We start from the raw sequence: 13,134 nt of genomic DNA on the forward strand, positions 1-13,134 counted from the left end.
TAAAAATAGAAAACATTCGAATTTAATTAATAAATAAACATTTTTTGCTTGCATTACCTTCTGTAGTTGCTCTGTGATTCTGATGTAAAATCTTCTGCAAAAAAAAGTTGCAGAAAAACGCCCAAAACATTGTCAATTGAAACTCTAATTACTCCATTAAATTAAATTAAATAACAAAAACAGATGGAAACAAAAATACACTTTCAAATGAGATGAACATTTGACAATACAAATGGAAAAATTGAGAAAAATTTAGCTAACATTATGGACAAAAATCATATAAATTCAAACAAAACTGGACACAATGAGAATAGTGGAAAATGCCTTAATTTTTGCTTGCATTACCTTCTATAAGTGCTTTGTGATTTCGATGCAAAATCTTTTGCAGAAATGATATAGAATACTGAAAAACAAAACAAACAGAGAAGCAACAATATTAAGAACACTGAAGCAAAGAAACTGTAAAAGAGATGAAGAGAATAAACATCAAAAGCAAAAAACTTTGGTAAGAGAACCCAAAATAAATCATTTTTATGTTGCAAAAAAATGTAACAAAATGAGAAACAACAATATGAAGATCAGTGGAGCAAAGAAACCGTAAAAGAGATGAAGAGAATAACAAAAACATCAAAAGAAATCATTTTTATGTTGTGAACAACGTAATAAACACAGAAACAACAATATCAATAACAATGAAGCAAACAAATCGATAAAGTGATGAAAAGAATCAGCAGAAAAGATAAAAGTAAGGAACTTTGATCAAAAACCCAAAAAAATCAAATTGATATTGCAAAGAACAGAGAAGAAGATAACAAACAGAAAACCAAGAACATCAAAATAAATGCAGAAAACACAAAATATCTCAAAAAAATTGATTAGATAATTACCTGTTCTTTGAGAAAATTAAAAGTTGAGACGTTTCCTGAGAAACACGAAGAACAGAGAAGAAGATAACAAGCAGAAAACCAAGAACATCAAAATAAATGCAAAAATGAAAAGGAATGATAAAAGGCTAACCTTTTATTTGGAAGAATGGAAGACGAAATGATAAATGAAGGTTTTTCATTTTATGAAAACTTATATAACATCAGAAAGTCATTTTCAAATTAAAAAATCATGTCATAAGAAACAACCCTAAAAGAAGATATTTGAGTTGCTGGTAAGGCAATGATCAGAGTGTGCGGTGGCCAAATCAGTGAAAGTTGAGAGAGAGAAAGGTATGGGGGTTTAAGAGAGAGGGTCAAGCGGAGTGAGAGATTATAAATTCAAAAAACATTACCTGAAATGGTGCTCTGTGATTGTTCTGCAATTGGTTTTGGAAAAGCATTTGCACAACCATACACAGTTTTGGAAAAGCCATGGCTAGCCACACTGAACACACATTCAGAAACCCTAATTTTTTCTCCACCTATGCACATTGGGTCTGTTCACTCATTTTGGGCCAGTAGAAGCATGAACTCGTTTTCTTTCCAGCTAAAGTCTCACAATGTGCCACGTGTAAAACATTCTTCTTATGGTAAATTTGATTTTTTGTTTATTTTTTAAAAAAATTCGTGAAAGCAACACGTATAGAAAGTTGTCTGTTTGTGCTTCCTCAATTGTTATATATAGATTATATAAGTATTATATAAGTATTATTTAAATGTTTTAAGGATTATAAGTATAGATAGATAAGTATAGATTGAATAATGTTGGATAAGATATTTTAAGAAACTTAAAAAGCATAACATTTAACACTCATAAAATAATATATAAGATATTTAAGAAACTTAAAAAACATAGCATTTAACACTTTCTTTGTATAACATGTAAGAGAAAGAGAAATATTCATGTAAAAAGCTTTTGAAGAGAATTTTAAAATTATTCATTCCAACCTTTTTTTTGTTTATAATTTATAAATGAAAATAAATTAATATTTTGGTGGAGCCGGAAGGAGAGAAAGAGAAATATTAATATATTTTTTATATTTATTTTGGCGCCTCTTCTTTTTTTTAAAGCTTCTTCGGGAAGCTTTGTCACTGCCAAGTAGTGCTGGGTTAGCTCTCTCGCTCGCTCCTACTCTTATCTCTATGCATTCATTTTCATTCATTTCACTTCGGCACTTCTCTTCTCCGTCGCTGTCTTTGTGGCCATCTCCGTCGCCGTCGCTGGAATATCGATTCTCCGATGAGAAAATCCGCCAGACTCTCCGCCATCGGCCTAGCACAGGCTCCAGAACCGGTAAGAACGAACAAATTCCGCTTTCAATTTGAATTTGAATTTCAGCTTGAATTTAGGTTCAATTTCGCGCGCACTTTCAGACGAAGCCTTTCAGCACTCGATTCACGCTGAGGTCGTACGCGAAGCGCGTGCAGCTTCTCACACCAGAGCAGAGATCCGCTATTTCGCGAGCCGGCTTCGGGAACCTTCTATCCGTTCCAAACTACTTGCTGAACAAGGTGTTCCTCACAGAGCTGATGGAGGCGTGGAGCTGCGAGGGCCGCGCGTTCGTGCTACGCTCCGGCGGCGAAATCCGAATGACGCTGCTTGATGCCGCGCTGATCCTGGGCCTTCCAGTGACCGGTAACCCCGTGAACTTGACAGAACAGGAAGCGTTCTCCGATTTGGAAGAGTCGTACGGAGCAACGAAAGTGAAGAGGAAGGTAGCGATGAGTTTTCTCGAGAATAGGCTCGATTCAATTGGGGATGCTGTGAGTGATGATTTTTTGCGGAGCTTTTTGCTCTACACGATTGGAACGTTTCTTGCTTCGAACGATGGAAAGGTGGATTCACGGTTCTTGCGGTTTCTCGGGGATTTGGGGGAGGTTTCCGGGTTTGCTTGGGGCGCTGTTGTTGTTGATGATTTGTGTCAGTGGCTGGATAAGAGGAAGGAGCAGAGGGTCCAGTATGTAGGAGGTTGTCTTATCTTTCTTCAAGTAAGTTTGTTTCACCATGTCATAATTTGGTGTGAGGAATAGGTATTTAGTTCGTGTTGGTGCTTGACATTAAAATATGATATATTTATGGACAAGCTAATTGGTTTTTCGAGATTTGAAGTACTCCGTGTTTGAAAATTCATTCAGAAGTAAGAAATCTTGCATGAGAAGCTATAACTACTCGCTTTTTAGCAAACGTGAAAAAATTAAAAATTACATGCGAAATGTGAAACCAAACACGCAAGTAATATTCATGGTTTAAAATGAAATTGTCCACTAGTGTAATTGCGGTCGCAAAGATAATGTTTTGGGAGTTTGCAATTGTATGTAGTTTTATGCAATAAAAAGAATTGCTACTACAACCACGATTTGAAACCTTGTTAACAATAACGTGTTTTAAATAATGATTTGTGAATGTTGTTGTTTTGATCATATGTCTAAGGTGTGGCTAATTTTCATTTTTTTAATTTATTGAGTAAATTGATATTTTGGTCGTCTATATTTGCAAAATTTGACTCTAGAGTCCTCCAAGGATTTAATTAGTATCAATTTAGTCCAAAAAATGTCTTAACTGAATTATAGTTGAAGGTTAGTATAATGGAAAGAATTTCTCAAAGACTAAATTGATGTTGATTTGATATTTCAGTGTTATTTTCTCTTGTTCTTTTCATATTTAGCTAGTATATAGAAGCTATATGCATTGTAAAATTTATGTATCATGGGCCATTAACGCAATTTCTTTTTCTAGCTTTTAAGACCGTGACTATGCATTAGATTTTGGATGGATAAGATGTCCGGAGCAGTACTTGTAAAATGTCATTTGTATATGCTTATTTGATAGAATTCAAGTTCAGTTTTTTTTATCTATGGCGAGCAGACATGGTCGTATGAACATTTTGACGTAGCAGCAAGGCCACAATTGCAAGATCATGATTTTACCTTTCCTCGCATGTGTCGATGGGATAATATTAAATCTAACCAAAGACAACAGTGTACTTCATGGTTTAAAGAGCTGGATGATGATCAGGTAACTTAGCGACTTGTTTAAAAATTTGTTGAGTGTTGAGTTTACGTTACCGACTCCTTATATAACATAGAAGGTTGAGAAAACTTATGTATGTCTTGACGCGTTGCCATTTTTGTGTTATATTTAGTCCTTATTTGATTATTTATTGAGTCTTTAGGTTACAGTTCCGTTGAAAGTAACCTACTTTTTTGTTTTCAATTCATTAATGTTGTTGCTTCTTAAAGTGAAACTGGATGTTTGGCCCTCAGAAACAGCAATTCAAACACACACACTTAATGGTTGAAGTAGTGGAGCATCTCTCTTCATCTGTTATTTAGGATTTAGTATGAATATGCAGATAATTGATTTTGGTGTTTGAATTGATGACAGTGACGTTGGTTCTATTTGTATCATTGATGTCCGGATCAAAAAAATGGAGGAAGTAAAACGGGTTATAAACTTATAATTCCTTTTGTCTATATCTATTTATGTGCAGGTGATTTGGAAGCTCCAACTTACTTCTGGAGAGTTGCAAATAGAGATAATTAAAGAAGCACTGGAGTTGATAGGTGACAACAAAGAGCTTCAAAGTGCAGAAAGCCGTTCGACAAGCACCCCATCTAGCGTGAGTTATGATATTTATTTTTATTTCTGGTACATGTAAGTTTGGCTCAGGGTTCTTGCAATTGAATTTTCAAATGCAGAAAATGCTCACCATAAAAAACTTATTTATTTGCATTAAATAATGAAACAAATGTATCTTCAAAATTCTGGACCATTTGATTTTGTTTTAACTGCAGGAGCCTGCAGTTTTTGTTTGAACTGCTGGTGATCCTCCTGCTCCTAAAAGTTTAGGGTGGAGTTGCTCCATTGTAAGGTTAGTGCAAACCACCAGCCACAGCAAGCTTAAGAGTCAGTACGTTTCACGTTTGGGTTGACGTAGGACGATCTTATCTTGAGCCAAACTTTAATTGACATGGGTTTTAGTTTGAATATAAATATTAATCAAACGTGCACATCTTTAGTCTGAATTTTAAATATTGGTCTATCTTCTATTCTAGGTGTTATATTTTATTTTCTATTTCAATGTTCATTTCGTACTCTCTACTGATTGATAAATGGGCATTGGCAGGTTTCTGATGCAGATTCAGGGTTTCGGCATAGTATCAACAGTGAAGTATATAGAGAGGACGAGGATAATATGGAGAATCAGGTAGTGGAGGACACGCCCACAAGGTCGAGCACTAGTCATGAAAAATATAGAAAGCAGACCAATCTCGGAGACTTGGTAGTGTTGGACACCCCCCCGAATTTAATCAGCTGCGACAAAGTGCGTGGAGAGCAAGAAAGGGATCCTGTAGTCGTAGTTGAGGATTCCCTCACAACTATCAGTATTGCTGATGAAGTACGCGGAGATAACGGTGAAAAACTCATAGTTGAGGATACTCCCCCGGATGTAACAATTTGTGACAAAGTACGTAGAGAGCAAGAAATGAATCTTGAGAACCTGGGATTGGTTGTTGAGGACACCCCCACAACTATCAGTTTTTCTGACGAAGTCGGTGGTGATCAGGAGTTCAAGTCTGAGAAACTCTTTGTGGAGAATACTCCTCCAAAGTTGAGCTTTTATGATGTGAGATTTCCTGCTATTTTAATAATCCTTTTGGTCTTGTCATAGATTATGTATCCTTAGTTTTCTCTTTTCCACTTTATCATTATCTTATTTGATTAGCAGGATGATATAAGACAGAAAAATGTCACGTTAGAAGAGGAAAACACAGAATTGAAGGTGAAAACAGACCAATTAATGGAGGAAAATGAACTTCTCCGTACGCAGATTTTATCAAATACCCAATTTGAAGAGCAGAACGCTGAGTTAAAGAAAGAGCTGGACTTGTTGAGAGAAGAAAACAGAATTTTAAGATTGTCAATAAATAGTTTTCTAGACCGAATGGATAGACATATTTTGGATTTCGAATCTAATGCAACTGAGTGAACATGCAACCCTTGAATTTCACCCCATAACATAACTAGCTGCCTATAGAGCCAGAGCTGTGACACCCAAACAACCTCTAAACTTTCAGACGTTGCTGCCGCTGCAACATTGATCAATCCGAGTTCTTCCGCGAAGTATAGATTTTTTGGGTAAACAAGTGTGTATATATATTGTTAAGGTAAACAAGCATTATCCATTCTAATTTAGGTGTGAACAGTGTTAGGAGGTTTCTTTTTAAGTGAAACCATAGCATTCATGTCCGGTAAACAGGATTATTTATTTCTTCTTTGTTGTATATTACGTAGTTGATTGTGCATGTACTCCAAGTAGATGTCGGACTTCTTCAAATGGTATAGTTATCCTTTTTTTTGAGCATTATGAGGCTAGTCACTGTTCATTATTTTTTATCAGCAACTCCATCTACTACTGCTACTAGCCTTTTCTTTCTGCTTAGCGCACATTAATGCTAATCACAATGGCTCTAGGTTTGTCTTGGACAGGAAGAAACCAGCAATGGCATTGAGTGGTTGAAGGTGTCCTTGTTTGATACTATAATTCAGTGGCCTTCGGTATATTTTAGTTTTTCACTTGAAACTAATGAAGTTTCGATATGTTGAAGGCTCTGCTAACATGCGTGAACGATGCAATGTTGGATACCCTTATTGCGCCAAACATAGTACTAGTCTTGGATATGTCGGAGATAGCACAGTTCACTCAGGTCTCTCACACGAATCTATTCTAATTAAGAGATTAAAAATAAATAAAAAAACAGAAACAAATAATATATTTATTCTTTAAGTATGATTTATAATCTTAAAATATCCTATTTTATGAAGAAAATCTAGTGCATTTACACTATAAATTATACAAAAATTACAAAAGAAAGAAAAAAGAGAAAAAAGTAGGTTAATTTTGCACCTCTGTTATATTGAGTTGCATTACTGTAAACATTGTATTGTTAAGTTACAACAAAGAAAATCGTGTTGAATTGCAGAGTTTTGCAGCAAACAAAGAAAAAAAAACAAAGAAAGAAGCAAAAGAGGGAAATAGAAAGTAGTGAGCAAGTTTTAGAAACAGAAACAATGAGCGAAAGTTTTAGACACTTTCTAGAGGAAAAATAACAGAAGGTAAGGAAAATTTTAAAATAATTTTTTTAATTATTTTATTCAAATAAATTAGAGGCTGTCATTCAATTGAAATGGCAAAGCAAGACTTTGGAATTGAAAAGGCACACAAGAACAGTACTTTGCAAATGCACTACCCAGTTATTAATTGCTGCCAAAAGGCGGTGTAATGCAATTATACTGCCCAATCATTTAATGCACGCCAAGCCTTTGTTTGAATAATGATATTAGTATACTTGATTAGATTAATTTATTATATTTGTATATTTGATTAGTTTATTATACTTTTCACATTTGAAAACGTTGATATAACAAACGTCCAATGGTTCTTCGATAAGTAAAGCTGTCATGCACAACCGAATTTTGATCAAAGAGTTTCTACATCTCTCAAAATCTCAAGCGTATACTTTCTTTGGCAAACACGAATGCCCTCTTTTATACAATTATGACAGAATTTTAACAAAATGATTTTCAAAAACAACAGTTTGATTTTATAGAGAAGTACATCGATTAAAAAAATAATGTTTTACTAAAAAACAATTGATTAAAATCTTTAACACACTAATCTTAAAACACAATTTTGTAAATCAGAAACACATTTTGAAAAGATTTGAATATGTTTTAAGAAAAAAATTTCTCAATTAATTTAAACAGATTATTTTTGAAAATAAAATAATTATTTTTCTGATTAAGAATAATAGAAAAAAGATTTTACAAATTTTAAGATAAGTGCAGAATTCAAATATATCACACAATGTTTTTTTAAAGAAAATCTTTGTTTCAATTTATCTTGTCTAACCAATAACAAATATGAATGATTACAAACAATATTAATATATAATGTAACACTCAAAATTACTTAACACAACTGTTTTGGTTATTCCAGAAAAACAAATAAATTTGCAAAGAACAAAAACAATAAATTGATTTTTGTAAACAACCGATTGATTATACCAGTACAAAATATTTCACAGAAGAATTATAAAGGGTTGATTAAGAAAGCATAAAAGACAACCAAGATTTCACAACAGAGTTACATCCAGTCCCACTTCACACCAATGTGGATTTCACTAAAGCAACAAAATTCTTTTACAAGAAAAGAAAAAACAGTTCTTGAACACTACAAGAACCACACCACTCACTGCAACACCATGTCACAGTAGTGATTCACACCAAGAAAACCTATCTTGGCCCCAACAAATACAAAATTACAAAATAAAAGGTAAGGGAGCGAAAACACCTTGACTATGAACGAAGAAATACAACGGGACCTCTCCAATTAATAGCAACAAAGAACAATTCTTTTACCTCTATCTAGATGATGAAGATTTGGCTACAAGAAAACTCAATAATCTTTCAAAGACTAACTCTTTCAAAAAAAATTCTCACTAAGGTTTTGACAGATGTAAAAATGTAAACTATGTAAGTAACCTTTTTTTGAAATAATGTAGAAACAATTTTAAAACAAAAGGGTGCAGTTAAATAAAATCAACTTGTTAAAAAATCAAAACAATCTGTTAATTTCACTTAAAAACTGTAGTAAGCATGACAATTATTTTTTCTCAATTAGAATGTACTCAAACTGAAAATATTTCTTATGTTACATATTAAAATAAAAATATGGTTTTCTGTATATAAAACATATACAAAAATATCTAAAAGCATTTTAGTATTTCCAATCAATTGATTTAAAAGATAACATATTGAAAAATTAAAACTAGTTGAAAAACCTTTAACCAATTGAAAAACAGTTTAACCAGTTGAAAAACATTTTGTTCTTGAATCCATCATTATTCCTAAAGGCAAAAGATAAATTAGTTTTAATATCTGTGTGCATTCTCTCTATCCTTGATCTCTTTAAATTCAGTTTTAATATTTGCAAACTGGTATAAACAACCGATTGTTTCTGTGAAACAACCGATTGTTTTTCTAGTGCTGTTGTTTTTTCTTGTTGATTTGGCAAACTGGATTCCTTATCAATTGTTTCTTGAAGTAATTTCATTCTTGACTTAAAAATTTGTGAAAACCCTCTTTAAACCATTCACCCCCCTCTAGTTTAAAGCCATATATTCTAACAATTGGCATCAAGAGCTTGGTTCTTGAAATTTATTCAAGTTGATCCTAAAACTTCTTTTTAAATGGCTGAAAAGTTTTCTTTTGGGGAAGGTGCATGTTTAAACAAACCACCTTTGTTTTGTGGTATGAAATATGATTTATGGTGCATAAGAATGAAATTCTTTGTTGAATCTTTAGATAGGAAAATCTGGAATGTCATTACAAAGAACTATCTCATGCCTATATCTGAAAATGATTCCTTTGAAACTGAACATCTTAATTGTATAGCTATGAACATCATTGTATCTGCATTTGATTCTAATGAATTGCTCAAGGTTTCAGAATGTAGTTCTGCCAAAGAAATGTGGAATACGCTTGAAGAGCATCACAAGAATCCAAGGAGTGCATTGATGGAAAAAGAAGAATCTTCTGCTGAATCTTTCTCTTCAGAATCCAAAAAGAAGGGTCATGTTAAAACTAAATGTCCCAACAGAAGGAAGAGAAACTTCAAGAAGCATGAGAAGAAAGGTAAATCAAGAAGAGCTTATAATGATAAAAGTTCATCATCAAGTAAGGAAGAAAAGGCAAACTTATGCTTAGTTGCTGAAGATGATGATGAATCATGTAGCTCAAGTGAGGTAAGTTCATGTGCTTCTTTAAATGAACAAAATTATAGTGAATTGCTTGAAGCTTTTCAAGAAACTCATGATGAAGCTAATCGATTGGTTCTTTCAAACAACCGATTGAAAGAACTTAACAACTGGCTGGAAAAGAGAGTGAAATCACTTGAAGATGAGATTGAAAAATCTAAAAATGATTTCGAAAATCCGAAAAATCATTTCAAAAATTCTTCTTGCAAGTGTGACACTCTCATTTGCGAAAATTGTGAAAATCTTGAGAAAAAGGTTCATTATCTTGTTGACACTGTGGACAAGCTTTCAAAAGGGAAATCTAACTTTGAGAATGTCTTGGCATCTCAAAGCTGTGTTTTTGGAAAGGCTGGTTTAGGTTTCAATCCACAGAATCAACAAGATAAGTTTTCAAATTTTTTTTAAGAAAGCCAGTAAAACAACCAATTGTTAAATCGAAACAACCGGTTGTTACATGCTTTTATTGCATGAAAAAGGGCCATTCGGTTAGATTCTGCAAAATAAGAAAATTTTCTGTTCCCAGGGGCTTCATGAAATGGATTCCTAAAGGATGTGAGGTTCCAAATGAGAAAAAGAAACCTATTGGACCCACATTTGTAAAGGGACCAAATCTTGTTGCTTGAACTCATACTTGTGCAGGAATTCTAAAAGAAGTGTGAAGGACTGAGTCATCTGATCAAGTTATTGAAAAGCAAAAGACCAACATTGAAGCTGAATCAATGTTCTGCATCTGTCTAAAAGCCCTCAACAGTTAAAAGAGGCTTCTTGATCACAAAGCACAAGGCTCATTGAAAGAACAACATAAAGGATAAGACCTTCCTTTCTCTGTTCTTAATTTCTGTTTTTAAGCTCTTTCTCAGGCTTAAATATCTTCTTTAAAATGTTTATCTTCATCTGTTTTAAACCCTTTCTGCTCATGGTTAAAATTCAAAATCAGTTTTAGCTGCTGCAGAAAAACAACCAATTGTTTCTTCGAAACAACCGATTGTTTTGAGTCTGACAGCACTGTGAAGAAATCAATTTAATTTCTATTTTGAACTTCTATTTGTTGCAGATCAATTTAAAGAGAGAATCCTTGGTCAATGAACCTGTGTTGAAAGCTGATCAGGTTCAGAAAGAAGTTACAACAGTCATAAAGGAATATATTCCAAAATCTTGGAAATTCAAGAGCCTTAATGACTAGTCAAAGATCACATGTGAAGACCATGTGATTTTCAGCTTTTACTAACGTTTTCTGTGCAGTGCAGGGTCAAGTCCTCTCTCTCTGAAAATCTGGTACCTACTCATAACATTGAATGCTTTTTTATTCTATTACTGCTATAAAATCTGTTGCAGCTGATCTCTTCCACAAGAACAACCAATTGCAACATCTCTTGCAAAATCTGTGAGTGAGCTTTTCTCTGTTTTCTTCTCTGTCATCATGGAATCAACTCTTCCCACCTCAAAGAGAATCAAAACCAGAGCTGTAAGGTCTGAAGGAAGGCTAGAAGGATGGTTTTCTGGAGACAATGATCTAATTGAGAGATATAGGTTTGAAACAAGCACCAAAGTGATAAACAACCCCAAGGTTGTGTGCTTTGATTGGCTGAAAAGCCAAAAGCTTGATAATGTAAGGAGGTTTCTCAAAGATCAATCTCTCAGAAAGTTCCTGGAGATGAAGGGAAACATCTACCCAGATTTGATAAGGGTGTTCTACAAAAATCTCAAGTTTGAGGGAAACAACCTAGTTTCTCAGGTAAAAGATGTAGAAATGGAGATAACCCATGAGGTATGGGCTGCTGTTACTGGTCTTAAGTTCTCTGGTCTCAGGATTAACAAGGGAATCCTTGGAGTAGTGGAGGATTTCAACAAAATCCAATACTACAAAAGTTGCTTGAAGAACCAACATGCTCAAGTTAGGACTTGCTCGGTTGGAGGCCTAAAGCTTGATGAAAGGTTGCTAGCCCTCATTGTGACTTGGATTCTAATACCAAGGGGAGCAATCATTCTATTCTTACTGAGGAAGATCTGGTGTACATCTTCTGCATCATGAAGAAGATCAAAGTCAATTGGATTCACATCAACAAAGAGCACATGCAAAAGGCAATAAGGTGAAGTGACTATCACTATCCATATGCTGTTTTGGTATCTAAATTTCTACTCTATTTTGAAGTGAACCTAGAAGATGAAAAATCTGAGTTGGTCAAGTCAACTCAAGAGTTGAACAATGGATCACTCAGCAAAATGGGTTTTACCAAAGTAGGTGGCAAATGGATTAGCAAAGATGGTGACTTTGGTGCCTCAACTAGTGTTGTTGCTGATCATGAACAAGATGAACCTGCTGATATGGATTTTCAACATGAAGATCTACCTGAAGCATATCAAGATGCTGGACCTAGTGTTGGTGTTGGGAATCAAGAAGAAAGGATGCAAACCATGTCTCCTTTTGAGAGACTCATGGTTAATAGGCTTGATAGCTTTGCGGAGAATCAAAGGAATCTCCATGATCTTTGTGTCAGCAATTTCCAGAGGATTGACAACAGGTTTGAAAGCATGGATGCACGCTTCATGACTCTAGATGAACAGATCGAGGCTGTCCAGAACCAAATCTTTGACCTTCAGTTTGTTGATGATGATGAATGAAGAAAAACAACTGGTTGATGTATCGAAACAACCGATTGTTTTTGGTGAATGTATTAGTTTTATCTTTTTGCTGCTTTTGCTGTTTAATTCTGATGTAATCAAAATAATTATCTTGTTTTATCTCTTCTCTTTGTCTATTTGTGAAGACAAATAGGGGGAGATTTATATGATGTGTTTGATTTCAGTTTTTATGTTTTTTTTTCTGCAAAACAGTTTGATGAGTGAACCCTTATATGTTTTGCTCCTATATTTGGTTGTTGTTTACTCTGATATTATGCTCTGAATTTCTGTATTTGTTTCTGTGCTAACCAAATATCATAAGTTCTATGCTTTGCTTAAAACTGTATCTTGCAGGAACTGCTTCAGATTCAATCAGGTACAACACAAGCATCAGGGATTTGTCTTCATCAAATAGGGGGAGATTGTTGAACCAAGTGGTGTTCAAGCTTTGAAGAATCCAAACCCTTTGAAGGATGTTGAAGGCTTGGCTGTGTTTGTTGTTGCTGAGCTGTCTTAGTTAGGATCTGGGGTAGTTTGAGTTTTGTAATCCACTCTAGATTGAATCCAAAGCATAAGCATTCTCAATCTTTTAAAAGAAAAAGTTTTTTTTCAAACTAAGTGAAAAACAACCGATTGTTTTGTCGAAACAACCATTGTTTTATACTTAGATGTTTTGAGAAAAGGTTGAAAACTGTTTTTCAAATGGTTGAGTTGTTAAAACCAAAACAACCGATTGATTCGAGGAAACAACCGATTGTTTGTTTTG

General features: G+C 34.1%; 1 protein-coding gene across 3 annotated transcripts; it reads left to right on the plus strand.

The window, feature by feature from the left end:
- Positions 1-1,977: 1,977 nt before the first annotated feature.
- On the plus strand, positions 1,978-6,292 carry LOC137819332 (uncharacterized). 3 transcript variants are annotated; one of them, XR_016516450.1, is made up of 7 exons: positions 1,978-2,220; positions 2,301-2,915; positions 3,793-3,942; positions 4,418-4,546; positions 4,722-4,798; positions 5,054-5,554; positions 5,657-6,292. XR_016516450.1 is itself a non-coding variant. In XM_068623138.1 (6 exons), the coding sequence occupies exons 1-6, from the start codon at positions 2,167-2,169 to the stop codon at positions 5,915-5,917; spliced, it is 1,713 nt and encodes a 570-aa protein (XP_068479239.1). In that variant the 5' UTR covers positions 1,978-2,166; the 3' UTR covers positions 5,918-6,292. The 3 variants fall into 3 exon arrangements, 2 of the variants coding, with proteins under 2 accessions (XP_068479239.1, XP_068479240.1); XM_068623138.1 differs by lacking the exon at positions 4,722-4,798 and having other exon boundaries at positions 5,654-6,292; XM_068623139.1 differs by lacking the exon at positions 4,722-4,798.
- Positions 6,293-13,134: the final 6,842 nt, after the last annotated feature.

This window comes from Phaseolus vulgaris, chromosome 10 (assembly GCF_051622355.1).
Source record: "Phaseolus vulgaris cultivar YP4 chromosome 10, ASM5162235v1, whole genome shotgun sequence".
NCBI classification, from domain to species: domain Eukaryota; kingdom Viridiplantae; phylum Streptophyta; class Magnoliopsida; order Fabales; family Fabaceae; genus Phaseolus; species Phaseolus vulgaris.